Raw genomic sequence first — 22678 nt, forward strand, 5'->3', positions numbered from 1 at the left:
TGCTAGAAAGCCATAGTGTATTTTTATGTTGACATATAAAGCAAAACCAGCTGCTAGGCAAACTTGTGGTGTCAGGTTCAGCTGAAGGTTTATGAATACCAGCTTGGAAAAAATAAATCAAACTTCTACTGGGAAGGCCATAATGGTTTGAATCATGTGTGCTGCTAGTGAATGCTGTTTTGGAAACGGGGAGATGATTTAATGTATGATTTTACAGTTTATTCTCAACCAGTATAAATTCCAGTCATGATTTCATTGAGGCCTGTGTACTGTTATCGTTTGTGGTATATGAGGGTCTATACTAAATGGCTTGTGGGATTTGTATGCATTGATTCCCTTTTATGACTGGCCATTTGAGTCACTGAAATGAGCAGGTTTTCTGTGTTGGATCTTCATGCGGATGATCCAGCATGAAATGGTACAGAATATACCCGCAACCCCATCTTTGATGTATTCTCCCCTACCCAAGAAAGTAAGGAATTGCCATTGGCAAACCACTATCTTTTTGAATAACTGAATTAAGGTGGAAGGATACTGGGATGAAATATAATCCTGATCTCAAATGTGACCACAGATAACCTCATGTATTCAAGGTGAACCCAGCACAAAGTAGAACCAGGGAAAGATGACGCATCATCATCTTCTGGAGCTAATTTCATTCGCAAGCTAAAATATCCTAATCAGTAATGATGTTTGGAGCCTTGGTATTGAAAGAAAATACAACCTTGTAGTCAGATCTGGGATTCTTTTCCTGGTCTGCACAGATTTTCTGTCACCTGTTGCAGTAGCTGTTTTGTGCCTGTGTTGTAAATGGAGACTAATAATACTTTCTTTGGTCTTTTAAAGTTGAATACTGGATGTTTGCAGATCATCTGCTGTCGGACCAGAGTTTCAACTAGGGTGTTTGAGCACTGGCTAATTAATAGTGCCATCAGGAATTAATAGTAGAAAAGCTAAAAAGATGCCTTAGAAGTCTAAAACCTCAACATTTTAAAAATAACAAATGAAAAAGTGATGTGGTAGAGATGGCATCAAATACAACAAAAACCAGGTTTGTCTGCTTCTGTATAGGGCCTTGTCTGGAACTGGCTACAAAGGTTTTTAACAAATCCCACTTCACTGTTAAGTTGTTTGGCTCTCTTAGACTCTTGGTACCTTTAGGTAAGAAATAGAAAGAGTAGGAGTATTTTGTGTTGAATTATTTTTACTATTTCACACTATACTATTGAGCAGCTGGTAGTAGAAGTGAGTTTGAGCTAAACCTTGCCAAGTGTGAGGTCTGAGGTAGCCATCCCAACTTCAAGCCATGTCTTAGTATTTTAGCATCCTATGATTTGGTGAAATTTTCAGCTCCTGGTGTTCTCAGTGCGTTTGCCACCAAGGAGACAACCATGAAAGAAAGAGGAGAGGATTTGGTACGTGCTTAGACTCAGTTTGCAACACAGAATCTTCAAAAGTGTTTCTTGAATATCTCTGTTACTCTATCAACTTATAAATTTATCCACCTCCTCCGGCACAGTGATTTTTTTCAAAATACCTGTATAAACACCTCTTGCAAAGCACGATGCATCAACTTAATTGCAATCAAGTTGCCAAATGACTTGGGAACCAAACAGCTATCTTTTTAGGATTCAGATACTGTATCTAAATGTAGCTATAACACTTTCCCATTCACCGTGAACATAAAGATGCTTTAGTTGTATGTTTACTTAATATGACATGGAGCCTGTTCGTGTGTGTGTATATATATATATAGGCAATTTCACTGAAGTGACTGCACACGTGAGAACAGTGTTCTATCTCCTTTGCAAGTCTGAGATGAACTAAATCAAATGAACACCCTTCCTAGATCTCTTGGGCTAGGAGTGAGGCTCATGTGAGTGGCTCCCTCCTGGTTGTACTGTGTGCGCACCGCTTCCTAGCAGTGCTGTAGACCCCACATCTCACACAGAATGGCAGATTGCAGTGGTCTCCAGACTACGTAAATACGGCATGTGGAGCAGGGGTGAGACATGGAAATACAGCCTGAGTGTGCCATATAGCTGGGATTTGCTGGGCTGTTTGTGTTAGGAGACTCAGAGATTCAGTGTACTTAGAGAAGGTCAACCTATACTTTTATTTGGAATCCATATAGCAGAAGCTGAGCAAAAGGGAGAGAATGCCCTAAGTGAAGTACTTCAGCAGAGATTTCAGCGGTTGTAATTGAAGTATCAACTAGGACCACTTTATAGATTGTATTTTCTTGCTAGGAGGAATCAGGCTGAATTGGAAGCTTTTTACTAGGAAGTCTTTCTGTCCATTTTGGGGCTATCCTGTAACCATCTGAGGCATTCAGCAAGTTAGAAATTTACATAAAAGGTGATTATCTTTAAGGCTGATGATGCTGTGATGACCTGATTCAAACAGTCAATACAAATAAAAGTATCAACATCCTATAAGCTCCAAAAGTAGTATATTGGTTAAGTTTTCTTTTCCTGGGAATGCATCAGGTTTTATCTGTTTGTGTGGCATCACCACTATCTGGTTCATGGATAATGAGAGACAGTCCTCTTATCTGTGTCCAGTACCATTGCGTCGCAGTTTAAGCCCAGCCGGTAACAAAGCACCACGCAGCTGCTCGCTCACTCCCCCCGCCCCGGCCACGGTGGGATGAGGAGAAAATATAAAGAAAGGCTCGTGGGTCGAGATAAGGAGAGGGAGGGATCACTCACCACTTACGGTCATGGGCAAAAGACAGGCTCAACTTGGGGAAGAAACAAAATCAATAAATTTACTACAAATCAAAACAAAACAAGGATCTTAGGAAGTAAACCCAAACCTTAGAACAGCTTCCCCCCACCCCTCCCTCCTTCCCGGCTCAACCCCACTCCCGGTTCTCTCCACCTCCTCCCCCTGGCGGCGCAGGGGAACAGGGGGTGGGGTTTGGGGTCAGCTCCCCACACCTTGTCTGTGCCGCTCCTTCCTCCTCAGGGGGAGGAGGACTCCTCACTTGTCCCCTTCTCCGCAGTGGGGTCCCTCCCATGGGAGACAGTTCTCCATGAACTTCTCCAAAGTGGGTCCTTTCCGCGGGCTGCAGTTCCTCACAAACTTCCCTAGTGTGGGTCCTTTCTGTGCGCTTCAGTTCTTCCCGAACTTCCCTGGTGTGTGTCCTTTCCGCGGGCTGATCTTCAGGCACAAAATGCTCCAGCGCAGGCTTTCCCATGGACTCACACCCATCTTCGGTGGCATCCACCTGCTCCAGGGTGGGCTCCTCCCCAGGCTGCAGGTGGGCCTCCGCTCCCCTGCTCACCTCCGTGGGCTGGGGGGGGACAGCCTGCTGTCTCACCACGGGCTGCAGGGGCATCCCCTCCTCCACTCACCTCCTCCCCTCCTTCTTCACTGACCTTGGTATCTGCAGAGGGGTTCCTCTCACATTCCAATCCCCCTGCTCACTGCAGGTTCCCCTTCTTAAATCTGTTATCGCAGAGGCTGATTGTCACTGACGGGGTTGGTCTTGGCCAGAGGCGGGTCCGACTTGGAGCTGGGGAAGCTTCTAGCAGCTTCTCACAGGAGCCGCCCTTGCAGCCACTTCCCTGCTACCAAAAAAACCCGTGCCACACAAACCATAACACAGTGTTAGCTTTTTCTCATGACACGTACATTTTTTCTGGCAATATTTTCAGAATTAAAGAAGTGGCAGACTATTACTCAGATTGAATATGTACAGTTATAGTTTTAAAAATGTAAAAATCTGAACAGAAACTGAGAACATGTATACAAGATATTCCAGAAATGTGTGGTTTTGTCCAGAATTAATAATTGTTTATTGAGAAAGTACATGGGATATGAAGGTCTGTGGTATTCATTGGAAGCACAAGCTTCTGTACATGGCTGGTAGGATGCATAAATCAACAAAAACTGGTTTTGATCATCTGTTACTCAGAAAACATAATGATTTTCTCAAGAAGAGAAAGAGGAAAAAATAAACCAGTAAGAAATACTGAAATAAAACCCTTGATAGCTTTCTGCTGTTGTAAAAATTCTGAAGCAAATAAAAATCAAGTTGTGTATATGCTTTTGTGGAAAAGGGGTGAATTAATCTTATGGGAAACCAACAAATGCATAACAGATAACTAGTTACTATTAATTGGAAATTTGTAAAAGTTTCTTTTAAGTGAAAACATTTTTATTATCACATGGTAAGGGCAAAACCAAGGTCCTTTTTCTTTTAAACTTGTGAAGACATGACTAGTCCCTTGCACATGTTCATGTACTGAAGTCTGAAAATCACAGCATTAATATTTATTACTACAATATCAATGGTGATGTCGATATAGTAACAGTTTAACTTCACTGTGAGGAACTTAAAGATATCATTTGATTATGCTTTGTGAAGATCAGATGTTCATGGTTTAACTTTCTTGTGAGAAAAAAAAATGGAAAACAGTTCCTTTAAATTTTTTTTTATGTAAAATATTGGTATTGCTTCTCCATTTTGGGGAAGATACTGAAATATAATGGCAATATCACTTCATAAAATTTTAATGCATTTTTGGCAGGTTTAAAATTGGGCATGGAACAGGACACTTGGGTGATGATCTCTGAGCAAGGAGAAAGACTGTACAAAATGATGTGCAAACAAGGGAATCTCATCAAAGACAGGAAGAGGAAATTAACCACTTTCCCCAAATGCTTTCTTGGAAGGTATTATATGCATTTTATAGCATGAATTTTAACGAACTAAAACCACATTTTAAATCTTCTTTGGGATTCTGCAGAAACCATGCTTTATTTGTAATGTCTGTGAGGCCTATTTGCCTCCTAAAATTTAGCCAAAACGTAAACTGGGTCTGCCTGAAATTTATGCATGTGTACTTGTATTCCAAAGTAGGTTTATTAAAGGGACAAGGCTGCAAAGGCATGTTGAAAATATGAAAATGCACCAAATAAAATAGTTTCTTTAAAGAAATAATTCCCAACTTGTTTAATGCATTTTGTCTCTGAAATGCCTAGTTTAGAGTATCAAATTTGCTTTGTTACTTAAAAAATCTCTGTCTCTAAAACTGCTTCTGTCCTCCTCTTGCCTGAATGTCAGGGACAGAGTTACTAAATAAAGTTTACATGTTTAAATGTTTACCCCTATTATGGGGAGGATCTTTATAATGCCATATTATACCTATGGCTTAAGAAGACGGAATGCAAGAGGAAGAGAAAGCAGTAGGTACCCTAAAAATGTGTAGATCACAAAAGAATTATTTTGGGAGGCAGAGGGATGATCACTTATTTCATTTGACTGTAAGACAGTTAAGTATGGAAAGTATTTTTATAAAGTAGATTGACTGTTTTACACAAACACGTTGTAGTGAAGATACCACTGGGTCCAAAAGTGGAAGTGAAACTTGGGAGATTTTCATGTGCTGTCAGAAATCACATAGCTGATGAGAATTGAAACCAGGAATAAGATTATAGATTGAGTCGTGGTTGAATCATGTTTCCTCAGTGAAGTTGTTGGAAGCAGGTGAAGAATCCATGGTGAGGAGCCATGTGTGAAACATTTAAACCTGCCATCAAATGGCTGCTTTTCTATGCTATTTTTGAAGTGGACCCTTTTGAAGTACGGTTTTGCTGGTCCCTAGGTCACCAGTTAAAACCTGTGAATGTGGATGTTGTGCTACCTCACTACACTGTTCTTCTGATCTGTAACACGCATGCAGATATCTTGCGTGATACAAATTCAGTGTCTCTAAACTGCGTCAGGTTTATTGTTATACAAGCCAGGCATTTCCTGCACTTGCAGTATATATGTTGTGTATATGCTCAGGATGTCAGTGTCTGACACACCTTGGAAGTAACAGGCCTACTGTTCTATCATACTGCGATTATGTTCTGCCTTCATGGCATATCTGCCCTGGGCAGGTGCAGTAGGTATGCCTGGGATTGCTTTTATATTTGACCATCTGGTCAAATGTGGCTATGCTAGTTTAGGAAATCCCAGAAAACATGGAAAGTCTTCACCATGTGCAAGGTAAACTTCGTGCAGGTAAAACTTCTGAGCAGAAAAGACATCTCAAGGGAAACCATATGTATTTATGTTGAAATAATAAAGAAGTTGAAATGAGTGGGTTTTTTAAAGGTGGTATTGACATTCTGAAGATCATTAGGCTTAAGAATCACTTACTACATTAGTAAGAAACACTAGTAACTGAGAGGGAAATGTAGTAGGTCTGGTGGTATGACGTTTAAAGTTTGTTTTTTGTATCTGTTTTTATTTCAGTGAATTTGTGTCCTGGTTGTTGGAAATTGGAGAGATACACAAATCTGAAGAAGGTGTTCATCTTGGCCAAGCTTTATTAGAGAACGGCATTATCCATCATGGTAAATATAATTAGTTTTAACTTACTTGTTTTCAAGGTAATTGTTGTAATTAGAGTGGACTTAATTTTGTTTGACAAAAAGATGGTCTTGTTAATGTGAGACAGCTTGTTGAATCTGCATTATATCCTTGCAGGGACCTCATGGGGCCATTGTCCATGCCTAGCAGATTTACTGGGAGAGGCTCCATTGATTTAATCAGATTACATCTATGCTGTTGGGATCACAACATTGCCAACAGGGACCTAGAGAAACATTCCTGTTCTCTTGTAAGAAAAAATAAATTCTGGGGGAAGAGAGAATGGTAGACTGCTTTTAAGGATTTAAGCCTTTTATTAAGGCCAGACTTTTTAGGGATACATGTTCAGCTAAGAATTGTAGAAGAGAGTGTCACAGCTGGCTGTTCATAAGTGTGTCTGCTCATCTGTTAGGTATTACAAGTGGAGCTGGTGGAATGCAACCTAGAACCCAACAGCTGAATCTTTTGAATTTGAAGGCCTTATTTTCACTACATTGTATAGTTACTAAAATGGGTATTTTTATGCTGAAACTTTCAGTCAGCTATCTGTGTGTAGCTAATTCTGGAGAGAAGTATCACTGAAATGGTTCAGTTTTGAGCCAGTAAGAAGGTTTGATTTCTGGAGGTAATTTGCATTGGCAACATTTTTCTCCTACCAGAGCAGGTCCTCATTTCTTTCTCTTTTACAAGGTATAGTCCAACAGGACCATGTAAGCAAACTGGAGAAACTTCTGTTTTTGAAGGCATGTTTGGCTTACAATAGGTACAATCACTTAAAAAAAACAAATAGTGAAACAGTTGTGAAGTTAGCTGCTGTTCCAGCATGGATCCAGGGTGGAAATTTAGATGGAATCATTGATAATATACATTTTAATGCTTTTATACTACAGCCAGCTTTTTAAGTTCTTCGCCACAATGTTTTCAGTGTCCTTGACGGGAAAGAAAGCGGAGTAACAGAGTGCCACTTAGCTTTGTGCATTTTAAACATACGCAGAGTAGGAGCAAAAACATTACAGTTATTCATCAGTAGTCATGTAGTCTTTAATTCTTTAATGTCAGTCTACATGATTTTCCTCCACCATCATTCAAATGTCAGATGCTATTATGTTTACTACACACACAGAACTGTTTCAATGGAATGATTCTATTGCCAAAGATTCTTCTCCTGATCTTGTAATTTATATCCCAAATACACTCATAGACTTTCTCAATACAGAGTTAAATGAATACTGTGTAATTTCATGAGATAAAAGGGTAATTATATTAGAGCATAGAAATGTGAGCCAGACATGCTTCTTTGAATAGTGGATCCAGCTGTGGTTCAGTGAAAATAGAATTCTTAAAATAAAGTTGAATGAACCATCTGTTTTCACAGAGGGAGCAAGGGAGAAGGAAATTTTGGCTGTTATTCACATTGCAAATGTTATAGAGGGCTTTGTTAGACTTTGCATATTCACTATGCTGGTCATTATTTTCACTTTGCTGGGCTTCATTCTAGCAATGCCAGACCCATGTTGTGATGGGCATTGTTTTACTTCCTGATGTGTGAACTCTTGCAAGTAGAAAAGTTATGGGTTTTCCTTGTGGGATTTTTTTTTTAATTCCTTCCTCCAGTTTTGCAAAAGGGAAAAATCTGTTTGTATGTTGCTATTTTAAATCCACCTGGTGGCATTCTGTAATATCTGAAATGACTTATATCAGCCAATGGGCTGAGATGCTTTGTCCAGTCACTTGCTGCTGCTGATTAGAGATGGAAGCTTCCTCTCAAGGAAGCAAGGAGCTTTGTAGTTACAAAATTAATCTGACTATCATATAGTTTTAAAATGAATAAGTATTTACGTTGCGGTGCAGTTTCTTGGACTGGTACACTGATCTGAGTCAAAATTACCCTGGCAAAAAAAGTAAAAGAAAAGATCAGTTTAAATCTGCATCAGTTCGCTTTTCTTAGTGTGTGCCATATAAATCTATTCCAACACAAAACACAGGTACCTTGTTCGGAGTGACATGCAAAACAACTTGGGGTTCCTTATTTTAGTGGGAATGCAGTGTTTTGTCAGCTTTAAGTGTTTGAAACTCAGGATATGCCAGCTCTGTGGACCTGTTCTGTTAGTTTCTGGTGCACTGAGTGTGAGTAGGGGCTGCAAAGACAGAGCAGTGCTTGTGTTCCTTGAAGAGCATAGCTGCTCTGTTCATCATGGGCATGCAAGAAAGGAAAGGTGCTTGTAGGCCTGGTTCCCCTCCCAGTGCATCTGTGTAACAGTGAGGAACAATTTGGCCTTAGGCAATGCTGTCCTGGTGGTGGTTTTTCTATTTGCTGTAGTTGCTGGTTTTGGAAACTCTTAATGTATGTTAATCTAGTGGAATATATTTTTTCTTCAACAGTAGGAAATTTTTTTTATTACAGAACTAGAAGATACCTTTTTTTCCTGAGTTAAACCATCACAATCCATTAACATTCATTTAGATGCTTATGCTAGGCATTATATATGAAAATTTTGTAGTCTGTATCTGATGTATTGAAAAGCAATGATACGTAAAAGAGCTTAGGGGTTATTCTGGATAATCACCTTAGCATGAGCCATCAGTTCAAGGCAATTGGAATAATGTCCTGGGCTTTACTATTAGTAGATATATCAAATACAGGTAGAGAAGTTATTTTGCTCTTGCACATGACACTGGTGAAACCATTTAATATATGAAGTCCAGTTTTTATGTCCATGTATCAGATGATATGTGGAGATACTGAAGAGCTTGAAGGGTCATGAGAAACGATGCAGACAGAAGGCACCTTACTATGCAAAGTTTATGACACCTAACTAAATTTTTTGAAGAGAATAATGTATGGTGGTCTAATCACTTGGTATAGGAAGGCATGCACAGAAGAATTACCTAACACTGTCAGGCCTGTTACTCTGATTAATGAAGACATTACAGTACCCTCCTTTATCAGTTGATGACATGCAAATTTAGTTTCAAAGTTGAAGCTTACATCTGCAAGCAAAACAATAATTAATACAAGACAGTTATCCTAGGATGGTGCTAGTGCCTAGTGCTGTCCTCAGCCATCAAATAAATTAGCTGTTTTTCAGAAAGACTTGCTGTAGTACCGTTTCCAGAAGTTTTGTATCATACAATATGACTGTTTTGACAAAACACTTGAAGTTGTGAGGTTTGTTGCTGGAATCTTGTGAAACTCTGGAAATCTACCGGTTAAGATCCTTTTTCATGGGTCTTTGGGGAAATGGATTATCAACACCTTCATAATGATTGCCAGTCTGTTGCACTTAAGACTTTCAGCTGGCTATGTATAGAGGAAGATGTTCCCTCACTCCTTCCTCCCCGGTGCAAGACTGGTCAGATGTGTTGTGGAGGGTTTGTATCTTTACTGTCTCATCTGAGACTGACCTCAGCAAGAATTAGAACAGAGAATAATGTGGAACGATAATATGAATAGTTGCAAAAGAAGCTTTATTTGGCTATTTGGTTGATAAGCTTTGCAAAAGTGCTGAAGACTAGAAAGATTGGAATGCCTAATTTTTCAGGCTGTTTCCTGCCTGTTTGTCTTTCTTACTCTTTGCCCCGTGACTTGAAATTGTTTGGTTTCTTCTGGACTACTTAGACGTTGTGAAAAATATTGTCACCAGTGACATAAAGGAACTTAGGGCGGATGATCTCATTGGACTTCCTGCCCTCCCTGTCTGAAATCTACCTATTGCTGTGTAATGGGCTGTCATTAGAAGAAATTATGCTGGCCCTCTTCTCTCTTGTTGATTTCTTCAGAAAGTCACCTAACAATACATGATTTTTTTTTTTATTTTTAATGTAGTTACAGATAAGCACCAATTCAAACCTGAACACATGCTGTACAGATTCCGATACGATGATGGAACATACTACCCCAGAAACGAGATGCAGGATGTGATCTCTAAGGTACAGAATAGAACAGTTGCTATTACTAGGAAGGACGCACAGGAAATGGAGGTTCTGCTTGAAAACTAATGTAAAATATTATGCTAGGGTAAACAACATCCCCTCACACTTGCCTGTCTATATTTATGTGAATCAAATTCAGTTTTCCATTTGTAAGGGAAGATTTTGGCTTGTTGTTACATGTTTTAATACAAAATTAGTTATTTTTTACTTATTTTTGTTATTTAATGGTGTCATATGCAGGATGCATTGCCTGTGTTTCTGGGTGATTCTGAAGCTGGCGTTTCAGTCTGTTGTATTTTTCAGGCCATTTTAATAGATGTGAAGCTATATGTAGAAAAATGGTTTTAATTTTCTCTTAAATCTGAGTGTCTTTTATTAGTGCCTTAACAAGGCAGTAAATCTGCAGTCATGTAGATGTTTAAACACAGATAAGTAGTGCTATCCATCTCTGCTACTGAGCATAACAAAATGATTGAACAAAGTTGCCTTTGAACTCATTAATATTCAAATGTTTCATGATTTTGAGGCGAAAGAAAATGTCAGCATTTGGGTATTACATTACCGTTGTCATTCGCTTTTCTGCTGGCATTTGTTAATGTAAGGTATATCTAGAAGAACCTTCAATAGTGAACTACCAGGCACATCAAGGTAGGATGGAATCTAATTGTTATACATGGTTCTTCTTACATATTATAAACATAATTGCTTTTTGATAGTCTGCTAAGTAATACTAATGTGATTTCTTTTTTTACATAAAATTTTCTGATGGTAATTTCTTAAACTCCTCCAAATGTTTTATTTTTTGTTTTTACTTGAAAATTTTCCCAATCTTTGAATCTTTTTGCATTTTTTTAAGTTTATTGGTTAGTTATAATCTCAATTTGTAAGTAAAGTATTGATGCGTATAATCAAATGCAGTGTTTTTTCCTTTAATTACTCACTTTGTGTGTAGAATACCAACCAGTGATTGGGAAAACCTTGTGGAAACATTGCTTTATCTTTCAGGTTTTGTGTACTTTTCTTTCAAAATACTATACCTTCAGAATTTTTTAATGCTACCTTAAAACTAATCATTTTTGCATGTGTCTCAGTGAAGCTGAGATTAGATTGGAAATGTTTTCTTTCTCATAATTTATTCATCAATATTGTTATCTGGAAATACTAAGTTTTGGGATATGAAAATATACAGAAATTTGAACATACTTTTTTTACTGTCTAAATGAAGTGCATTTAGAACATATAGGCTTCCTCACTGCATCTGTTCCTCTTATGTTCTCTGTGGTGTGAGCATGTGGTTAACTAACCTCCTCGTTCTCTTTAACAGGGTGTACGACTGTACTGTCGTCTTCACAGTCTGTTTACCCCAGTAATTAGGTGAGTCCAATTGGGAAATCCTTAGAGAGTCATTCAGAAGAAGTATATAATCTGAAGATACTGCGTTTGAATGTAGGAACCTAACCCATCCTTTCAAGATAGGTCTCTTTGGAGTAATCAAACAAGTTTGAAGGGCTATCAAGACAAAAAGCATAACTGAATCATTAAATGCTGCAAACTCTGTTCAATATGACCTTTTTTTAGAGACTCTTGTAGCATTCTAGGTCCTGATGGATAGGCTTATATGCATACTGTATATATTAATACACTCCTTTACTAACACTCCATTACCTCATTTGGAGAATCCCAGCTGTAACAGAACAACTGCCTTTATGCTCCAGTGACATTATCACCCAAGTAAGATATGGTCAGCCTCCTCCTTTCTATCTACGCTGAAAGGTTTGACTTGCTTTCTTACTCCAGAGGCAGCTTCTGAACCATTACAAAATGCTCAATTCATGCTTGCACTAAATTGATTATAAAATACAAGGTTTTTTTCTGTTAGGCTCTTTTGAGTTTTTGTTTGATTTTCTTAAATTGTTTTGTTTTGTTTTGAACAGGGATAAAGATTATCACTTGAGAACCTACAAATCTGTGGTCATGGCTAACAAACTCATAGACTGGTTGATTGCACAGGCAAGTATACACCTTTGGATTTATGTATGTTTTGCATTTCAATTCTAATTTGAAAGCTAGTGATGTATTAAGCAGAATAACATGTAGACACTTTGTGTAAGGGTTATTAAATCAGCGCATGTAAGTGTAATCCTCTTAAACTAGTAAAGAAACAGAAATCAGCTGTCAGCAGCCATGCTGTTCATCCCTTTTATGCTTATCTTCCCTATTTGCAATTGAACTTTAAATGTTTTAATGAGACTTAGCTTTGTGATTCAGCATGTAACATTGTTCATGGCTTAAAATGAAATGGATAGGCTCTGAAAAACTCTAAATTACTAACTAGATGGATAAAAGTCAGTACCAATTTGCTGTTATCAGTTCTGTTTTACTTTAAGCAAACTAGGAACAAGAACAGGGTATCCTGTTCACTCAGTCAATGTGCACCCATTTTATAAAATAAAAGTTAAAAACTTTGACACTTTTAGATTCTATTATGTTCAATTTTTATGGAGAATGTAGTGTTACTAAAATGCTTACATATTTATTTGTAACTATAAAGAGGTATACCATACAAGGGTCCCTTCCAACCCAAGCTATTCTATGATTCTATGATAAACATGTATATACTGTTTTATATGTATGCTATAAATGTGTATATAAAGATGGCTGTGGTAAATATAATCTACAACCATTGCCAGCCCTGTGAGGTTATGCCATTGTGCATAGTATCCATTTTGCTGCTATATTAAAATATATTTAAAAAAATACGCTATGGTTTAACAGGGGGATTGCCGGACAAGGGAGGAAGCTATGATATTCGGTGTAGCTCTTTGTGATAATGGGTTTATGCACCATGGTAAGTAAATACATTCTGTACAAGCTATGCTTACCTTCTTACCTTTTGTTTAATGCTGTCTGCATATTTGGAGGGAGATGCAGGGCCTGGTAAAGATTATAGAAGGGATAGGAAGTTCTTTCACTGTATTGCCGAAGTGACCTATGCTACAATCTGGAAGAAAAAAAATAGCTGTTGTATACCCTGAAAATTATTTTCAGTTAATTTTATAACATATATTGAGGAATTCATCCTCTAATGGATTTAGGGGGGGCAGTTTTATTAGCCACTTGGAAAGAAATTTCTTAAGCAGGTACTACATGTTTGCACAGATGAGGCAATAAAAACTTAGGAAATATGTAGAAAAGAAAGGAGACATTTTTGGGGGAATGAATAAAGCATGGAGGAGCATGACTTTAGAAAAGCGAAGTGGTGACAATAGGAAAATCATAAGGACAGCAGCAAACAATGAGGAAGGGAGAGGAGAGCAGATATGTGTGCAGTACTAAAAATGAGGTGAACAAGGTCACACTTAATACCATCAGGGGGAGGATTTCAGTGAAAGGATTGAAGCAGTAGGTCACTTACTGAAATGAAAAAAGGAAGAAATTATTTTCTCATCAGGTTGTTTAGAGAAGGAGGGAGAATTAACTTCCTCTCTGGCACCGTTAATTCTTTTTCCTTTGATTTTTAAATATACGAACTGCATCCGTCTGCTGTTCTAGTTGCTTCCACATCCCCACCAAACCCATTTCTGATGCTGAACCTGGCATGCTTTACCACCTGGAGAGTGCCAGAACTTGGTGCTGAACATCTCCAGCAGCTGTCCAGCAGAACTTTTCAAAATCATGTTTTTAAACCCTTTTTAGGAAAAAACCTTGTGCTTGCCATTTTCACTAAAACCATTTCAGGCTAATGCGTCTTCCTCAGCTTGGTGGAATCCAGATGTTGTAGTTGAAAATGAGCTTAGTGATACCCATCTGTGATGGATCTAAGTGAAAATTGTTGTTAATGTTAAAAATTAAGATTTCCCTAGATTCACACACAAAAATAGTTTGCTAGCATTTAATATGTGTATGCATGTTCAGCATTTTATGGTTCATGAAAGACATGATATTCAAAAGTTTAAGAGGAAAAAAAGGATTAATATGTGTGGGTTTGTATCATACAGTGTTAGAGAAAAGTGAATTTAAGGATGAACCACTGCTGTTCCGTTTTTATGCGGATGAAGAAATGGAAGGGTCAAATATGAAGCACAGACTCATGAAACATGATCTGAAAGTAGTGGAAAATGTCATAGCCAAGTCATTACTGGTGAGTGAAACCCAATGATTGTATGCTTTGATGATTAAAAAAATTGCTGTAGCGACAATAAATTAGCAGCGTGTATTGTTATTTAATGGGAATATACTTCAGCTCTTCTTAATGCCTTTCTGAACAATTTTCTGAACAATTTTATTTTTCAGATTAAATCTAATGAAGGCACTTATGGTTTTGGTTTAGAAGATAAAAATAAGGTTCCAATTATTAAAGTGGTGGAGAAAGGATCAAATGCTGAGGTATCAAGTATTATAAATTATCCTCCCTGTTTTATTCACTTGGTCACAGATGTATGTTTTCCACATCAGTTAGGAAAAGCTATAGTAGTAGAAGGTGACAGTGACAACTTTCCAAGAAAGCTGTGGGTAGGAATCTTTTTTTTCCATTTTTTTCCCTTAAATTTTTTTTTTTTTTTTTTTTTTAAATATTGCTCTGACCATTATCAACATTCATTTGCTGCTCAGGTAAATTGTCATATTGAGTGGTGATATAAGAGTGATCATTTTATTTTTATATGTTTTATAATATTCCAGTGATGACATTAATCATGAATGGAATAAACATTTTTGGAAGAATATGAAATGAGTATAAAGCTAGTCTGTGAGTTGCACTCGATATATTTCATAATAAAGGATGTATCAAGCTTTGGATAAAGTCTAGAATTTGAGAATCTGTGTGAATTACAGCCTTTCTGTTTGTTAGTATTGCTTTAGATTCTGTTTGGGTAAATTCATATTCTACTGAACTGCATGGGAATCTCTATACATCTAAGCATAAAGAATGAGTCTCTTCCATGAGAGAAAAAATCTGGACCTACATTTCAAGCCTTTCTAAATCTTGTGGTGGAATAGAAATTTAAGATAAAAATAGATACAGCAAATCAATAATATAATACAGCCACAGAGCTATATTGAGGATGATTTCTAGCAGTCAGGTTCTGCCATGATCTCAGATGATGCTAAAGCTTAGCCTGTGCCCTGAGCCGTTCTGTGTACTCCCGCCATCCAACTGGTTATGGTTCCTTTCTTGTTAGACCAGAGTTTAAAAACTGTATGCAATTTGGCTTGCCATACCTTTGGCTCAAAGGCCACAAAATGTTTAAGGATATTGTTTTGTTTTGGAACTTCATAAATATTCACTTACGAAAATATTAATCAGGTCTTTCCTTATGAAAAGAAGCTTTAGTTCCTTTGGAGAATGATGGATTAGGTAATGTCATAAAAAAAACCCAAACCAAACTGGCTCAATAAAGCTGATGTGTTAATTATTACAAATACTAACTGATATTGTAATACTGTCATAAAATCTTGATTAAGACTAGGTCTTGTATTTAGGTCTCTTCAGAGTGAGTGTTCACTGTACCTTTCATGTCAATTTAACCAGTTCTAGAAGTGTTTTGTGGTGTAGGTCTTTTGTGCATGGTATGTGAAGGAGGCATAAAGAATGTAAAAGAAATGTGCACATCTTTATTCCTATTGGGGTTGCATGCCAGCAGAAGAAAACATAATATTAGTGGTTATAAAAGGCAAACATATACACAACTTTTATTGTTTTCTAGATGGCAGGCTTGGAAGTTGGGAAGAAAATCTTTGCCATTAACGGTGACCTGGTTTTTCTGCGACCCTTCAGTGAAGTGGATTGCTTCCTGAAATCATGTTTAAGCAGCAGAAAGCCCCTGCGGGTTCTTGTGAGCACTAAACCACGGGAGTAAGTTGTCATTCCTTTGGGGGGATTTTTACAAACTACAATTGAAGTGAATTTTAAAAGACCAGTGGAACTTCAGACAGCACTACTGTAAAGTTATTTTAAATGCTGTATCTAACCTGACTTTGTGAAGTCAGGCAATTTGATCTGCTTTGATTTTATTACATTTGTCAGTCAGCAAAAGCGAAACACAAGTACTGCCACTTTAAATACATGCAGGAACCACAAGTCTAAATGAAGTTTCCTTGACTATACGGACAGTTTTGATCACTTATCTCTCATTGTATTTATTAAACAAGTTCCTCTGGCAATTAGTTACTGGTTTGACAGAAGTCGGACTCTAATGGGCCCCTTCAGCCTGTGTGCTGGTTGTGTAAACAGCAAGAGCAAGTAAACAGTTCCCCATCTTTATGTAACAGATGCATTTCTGTACGCAGTTTTGACCATTCCTACCCGAATGCAATTTTTGTTACATAAAAGAAATATAAAGTGAGAACTAATGGCTGGGTTCAGTAAGTATGTAAATGAGCATAGGTCTATTAATAAAGTTAATGCAGTTGTTACTAGTTTATACATACCATAAAAAGAGGAGAGTAAGAAACAGTGGTCAGGAGTAATTTTGATCAAATTTTGCAGGGTAAGAAGGAATCATGCTCTGTTACCAGATAGCACACACAGAGTACCTTCGAAATGGCTCTGGTTCAGCGGTAGAATGGAGACATATTTCTCCTGTTAATAAGCAAAGGTGTCCTGAGAAATACAATGGCACCCAGAAAGAGGAAAAGAGCAAAGAAAGAAATATGGCATAAAGATGAGCATCTGGACTGATACTCCAAAAAAGCCCACAAACAAACAAACAAAAACAACAACAAAAAAATCCCCCAAACCAGTGGATGATAGTGTTGTAGCAAGTGTAGAAGGCATATCTTGGCCTTTCTTTAATGTAGATATTGGTTTAATTTCTGACACAACGTGCCAGTGAAAATGTGGGTGAATTTCAAGGTTGACAGAGATCATCTAGTGAATGAGGAGTTCAGAGGAGCTGAAGAATTTGTTTTTCAGTGATGCCTGCTTTTTGTCAGGAGCTGCTGCTAGCACAACTGTGTTGGGAGAAGAGCCATTTCTCTCCTAAATTCTTAGCCTGAACTGCCAGTGATGGTCTTTCATAGCTCATTAGCACGTTCATAAAGCATTTTCAGAATGAAACCATATAGATTTTATCAACCTTAGTCAATATATAAGTATACTAAATGATGCTATACTTATGAAAGTATTTAAAATGAAAATTTATTCATCTCAAGAATATTCTAATTTTTTTAAAAAATGTATAGTCTTCAGTGGGTTTCGGATCTCACCTCTGCTGATAATCGTCTCCAAATGCTAAACATGATGTATACCAGAAAAAAATGAAAGTACAAGAAATGATGCAATGATATTATTCAAAACTACCTGTAAATCAAGTTTATTACAGTCCAAATGTATTTTAAAATCACTTTTCAGCATCAATTTGAATTTGTCTGCTTTTGTACTGGCAAATGGAGCTCGGGGCAAAGATCCCTTAAATAATAACAGAGGTGGCTCTGGCAGTAAAGGCTGCAAAGTTAGATCAGCACACTGTTATGCATGACCTAACTAGCTCTGATAAGGGCTAATGCAGCTGTGTTGCTTTTTCTGGAACCTGAGCTGATATCATATGGATATGCTAGCTTACTTTGGGCAAGCTCAAGGCTTCATTTTAAGGAGTAGATGTGAATTTTGATTCTCAGAACTGTGTGTTTGTTGGTTATGTTTGTCAGTAGGTTTACTACTGTTGCATTTAGACCAAACGGTAGCGTAGCACAATGTGCTTACAAGTTATATGAACAGTAGTAGGCGATTCTTGCTTTACAAAACTCAGTACTTTGCATAGCTGCTCAGAAAAACTGTGACAAAATATGTTTTCAATAAAACTCACCAAGTAGATAGACATTTAGATGTTAATAAATTCTAATATGGATCTAGTCTGTGCATTCATCTGCAGCCCATCTGACAAGGCCTCTCATGATCTGCGGTCCCCAGGCTCTGTCCTTTTGGCTGAGAGAGTGCCTGCCTTCCCAGGGCTTTCAGTGTTGCTGTGCTGTGGCAGCCTACCCAAATCGCAGTCCCTTTGGGAGGAATTTTAAAGCTGTGGTGATGCTTTGGTCATAGTTAGCATATTGAATTTCCCTGTGAAATAGTATTGCCTTCCTCTGATTGGTTTCGGTATCTCAGCTTGCTCTTACTTCTGATGTCAGAAGTGCAAAGTATCTGGAATATGAATGGTGCTGAATCTGAAACCGTGAATTGAATGAAAGTGTGGAGTCTTATACCCTTGTAACCTACTTATTGCTCTCCACTTTTATCTTGAATAACAAAATGCTGTCTTTAGCTACATTCATATTGGATCTTTGCTTGTATCAGGACAGTGAAGATTCCTGACTCTGCAGATGGACTCGGATTCCAAATCCGGGGTTTTGGCCCATCAGTTGTCCATGCTGTTGGGAGAGGTAAGCTATAAGAGCTGTCAACAGTAGTGGTAAATATACATTTAATATCTAAATGGCGTGGCTGAGATAAATCAAAATTAGATCCAGTGATTCAGCTTAGATTTCCCCCTCTGAAGTAACAAACAATATTAAATAAAACCAAGTAAGATTATTTTGTGTTCTTACACTTTGTAAGCTTTGGATAGATTTTCTGGCTTTTTTTTTTTGTGTGTGTATGTATTTATACGAATGTAGGAAAGTTAAGTTAAGACTGTGCATTCTTTACAGACTAAGGAATAGCTGATGGATGCAAAATCACCTTCTTCAGTGAGTGGGTATTGGGAACCAGTCAATTCCTGAACCTTAATTTGTTAGGTGGCTGTGTGGTTCTGTAATGTTCTGGAAACATTTTACAGAAAATGCACTTTTCACAAATCTTTTCAAAGGTGCTAGTGACCTAGTCTGTCTCAGTAATTGCAGATGTTTCCTCTAAATACCGTTTTGTCCATTTTGTGATTGTCAAATACCCGCCATCCCTAACACTCAACTGGTGCACTGGCGATAAAAGAAGTTGAAGCACTCTTTGTTGCTGTCCTATGTTGTTAATGGTGGAGTCAACTAACACTGTATATTCAGCTATTGTGGGGCAGTTGTGTCCTTTTCCCCCCTCTCCTCTCTTTGTAATTGAGGATTTTAAAGTGAACTGGTCTGCAAAGCAGCCAGATTTGAACAGAGCTTGATGACTATTTTTCTAGGCTGTGGTGCCAGAAGTTAGATTTTCAAGAGAAAGTCTAACAATCTACAGACTGTTGAGGTGATGTGATAATTATTTCTGCACCTGCATCTCAATTCAACTGTCTATCCTTATTCATTAAGCACATACTTTATTCCAGTTAGCCTCAACAGTATGTAAGTGCTTGCTTGTGTGGCTTGCTAGACCTGAAAGATTTTAAGGATATGCTTAAATACTTTGCTGAATTGGGACCTTGGTTTTTTTGAAGAGAGATTTTTATATGAGAGTGATTTAATAAGGCCTATTTAAATGTTTATTTTTAAATTCCTTTTTTTTTTTGGCGGGGCAGGGGGGGATTGCAGTCCCACTGGTAATGGTGTCATTTCCAAAGATGTTCTTTGATATTAGATTTAAAATGCAGCTATCATCTAACTTGGTAGTACCTAAAATGAGGGAAATCCAGATATATTCTTTAAGTTGTATCCTTGTCAAATATGCTTAGCTGACAAGTCATGACATAGCTCATAGTCAGCCCTGCAAATTCAGTCTAGCCTTTTCTTTCATAGCAGCTAGCTTCTGCACCTCAGCCTTGCAGTCTCTAGGCAATAGATTTTGACTTCCCTGGCACCTTTGTGGCAGTATCAAGACAGACCCAAGGAGACAAACTTTCAGGTAGCTGGAACTAAGGTCATACTCTGGCAGGCTGTCTTTCAGCAGTGGGCTTGAGTCACACTGAAAAGACCTGGAGACAGCTGCTATTTTTGTAGTACCTATTCAGTAGATAGAAGATTTTCCCAAGGTGGTTATTGCATTGTGAAAATAAATCACCGAACCATATATTTTATGTTGCTCAAAGAGAATGCTTTGTTTTGTTTTTCCCCCCCCAAAATAATTAAATTTGAGATGTCCTACTTGATTATCTTTGGGTGTTTTGATTAAAGCTGTAAGGCACTCTGTTATAACTGAATTGGTAAAAAGATTAAAATAAGAACAAGATCCTTGGAAATGTATTTGGAGTTGGATAATTAATGTTTAACAAGAAACTCTAGTATTCTCTGATACTTCTCTATGAATTGTCAGAAGGCTTCTGTTTTGTATGTAAAATAGAGACACCTGAAGTAGTCAAGAAGCTCATAAGCTTGGGGCATAGAATAAAAGTGGTCTAAGTTATAATTAGTGAGTTTCAAGCTAAAGCCTTTTTATCCTTTTAAAATCCTTTTCTTTAAGACAAATTTTCCACATTTTCATATTACTAATCAACATTTGTTTTATAAAACAGCCTTTAGAAAATAGTCTGGTCTCTTTTTATGGAATCATCTGCTGGGGAACTCCATTTTCTTGGAGTCAGCTGACTGCAGAAGCACCCTGTGGTCAGGGGAAGTATATAAGAATTGGTGAGAGCATGTAAGAATCTGTGAGAGCAGAGTCTGCATAAAATATGAGGCTTTTGGACTGTAAGCTTTAAAGGAGATGTTTGGGAAAAGAAGTCTGTTAACTATGTGGGGTTTTTTAATAGGAACAGTGGCAGCTGTGGCAGGTCTCCACCCTGGCCAATGCATAATCAAAGTGAATGGAATTAATGTCAGCAAAGAGACTCATGCAAGTGTTATTGCTCATGTCACGGCGTGCAGGAAGTACAGACGGCCAATGCAGGTACGTCTCACTTGGTACCCTTGCAGATTTTCTTCTAAATTTTTTTTGTGGTCAAAGTAAGCAGCGTAATGTGTATCTGTTGTGTTTGAGTGGGATGAGCGGAAAGGAGTGGTGAATAAAAGTGAAGGGAAGCCAGTTGAATTATAAAAGTTGAAGATTGCTCAGTATATTGCTGATGTTCAAGGTCTATTTAATTCCTGCATTGAAATAAATCTAAGCTTATAGCTAATTTTATTTTTTGTATGGTATTTTAAAAGGATTATTTCAAGTGTTTCTGCAGTTCTGTGCAGAAAGCATTACGACCTATATTCTCATCATGATGGAGAGGGATTTACACAGCTCGCTGCCTGCTCAGCAACAGGAGAATGCAATGCAAAAAGCTGATCTTCTTCCAGAATTCTGTAACACTTCAGCACACAGAGAGCAGGGTGCACATATTCCATCTATAAAAGTCTCTGTGTTCCCATTGCATTCCAATCTTGGGACTAAACCTACATTCAAGAACTCAAAATTTCCCTTTTTTAATATAAGCATACAATTTTTGTTATCTTTTTCATTTTAGTTTAGAAAATCTCAGGCTTCCAAGACACAAATTTAAGAAAGAAAACCAAACCCAGCTGGATTCTATAATGTAATTTTCCAAGTCCCTGCAAATTTTTCATAAACTGTGCACCAATATCATTAATTAACTTCACAAACTCTTCCAGTGCATGTTAATTGAGAAAAAAATCCAATTAAAATCAAGAGTGAAATCCTCCTCCCACACCTAATGCATAGATATGAGATAAGAATTGTAAGTAAGAGTTAGTTAGAACTGTGTCATGCAAATACAGTCTTTATGAAAACGTTTGTCTGGATGTTTGTGTGTAAACTCTAATACAGAACTGAAGTTGTTAAGTATCATATCAAGATCAGGCTCACCTATTCTTTCAAGGAACATGTGCTGTAGTAAAGAGAGGGTGCTTTGTGCACTAGTAGCAAAACTGGCTAGAATAAAAGATAAATTCTTTATAGTATGTGTGCGCTCTCTATGTATAACTGTAGAGTTCCTATAGAGATTAGTGACATCCAAAGAGGATTGATTAATGTTGGGTGGCATGAATGCCTTGACATGCAAAATTAATGTGGTTTTTTTAATCCAATTGTGTAATATGTTGGAGTACATAACTGTTTTTCTATACAGAGTATTTATTTCAATCTTAAAAAGTAGCTGATAATAATTCAGCAAATCACAAATAACTAAAATCCCCCAGAATGACAAGAAAAACTTAATTTAGAATGTAGTGCTATCAAATGCTATGGGAGAACTGTCTAGACTGAAATAAATGGCAGTATTCCCACTGGTGTCAAGACAGCTAAAATTTCATTTCCTATTCAGAAATTTGGGGTTTTAATTATTTGGAAGATGACTATGGATTTCTCCTATTTTGTAAGTACAGTGTATTAGCCTATCATTTAATTAACATCAATATTGCAGTCTGTCCTGTGGTTGGCAATTGCATAATTGAAAGGGGATCTTTTTCTGTTTCCTGTATATTCCACTTCTCAGGGTGAGGAGTCTTCCTGCTTGCCTGAAGCATGAAGTTTCATTTCAGATTCTTGCAGTGTGAATAATTGTGTAACTTCTGTTGGAC

At 37.6% G+C, this 22678-nt stretch overlaps 1 protein-coding gene across 4 annotated transcripts in view; it reads left to right on the forward strand.

The window, feature by feature from the left end:
- The window catches only part of PREX2 (phosphatidylinositol-3,4,5-trisphosphate dependent Rac exchange factor 2), a 192221-nt gene that overhangs the window by 82376 nt on the left and 87167 nt on the right, over nucleotides 1-22678 (forward strand). For all 4 annotated transcript variants that reach the window (XM_052786784.1, XM_052786785.1, XM_052786787.1 and 1 more), the window contains 11 exons: nucleotides 4539-4683; nucleotides 6254-6354; nucleotides 10197-10300; nucleotides 11628-11677; nucleotides 12238-12313; nucleotides 13079-13151; nucleotides 14302-14444; nucleotides 14597-14689; nucleotides 16009-16157; nucleotides 18594-18679; nucleotides 20908-21044. In XM_052786784.1, the coding sequence (XP_052642744.1) occupies nucleotides 4539-4683; nucleotides 6254-6354; nucleotides 10197-10300; nucleotides 11628-11677; nucleotides 12238-12313; nucleotides 13079-13151; nucleotides 14302-14444; nucleotides 14597-14689; nucleotides 16009-16157; nucleotides 18594-18679; nucleotides 20908-21044 (1157 nt within the window). The remainder of the gene's footprint in view (nucleotides 1-4538; nucleotides 4684-6253; nucleotides 6355-10196; nucleotides 10301-11627; nucleotides 11678-12237; nucleotides 12314-13078; nucleotides 13152-14301; nucleotides 14445-14596; nucleotides 14690-16008; nucleotides 16158-18593; nucleotides 18680-20907; nucleotides 21045-22678) is intronic.

This window comes from Harpia harpyja, chromosome 5, assembly GCF_026419915.1.
Source record: "Harpia harpyja isolate bHarHar1 chromosome 5, bHarHar1 primary haplotype, whole genome shotgun sequence".
NCBI lineage: Eukaryota > Metazoa > Chordata > Aves > Accipitriformes > Accipitridae > Harpia > Harpia harpyja.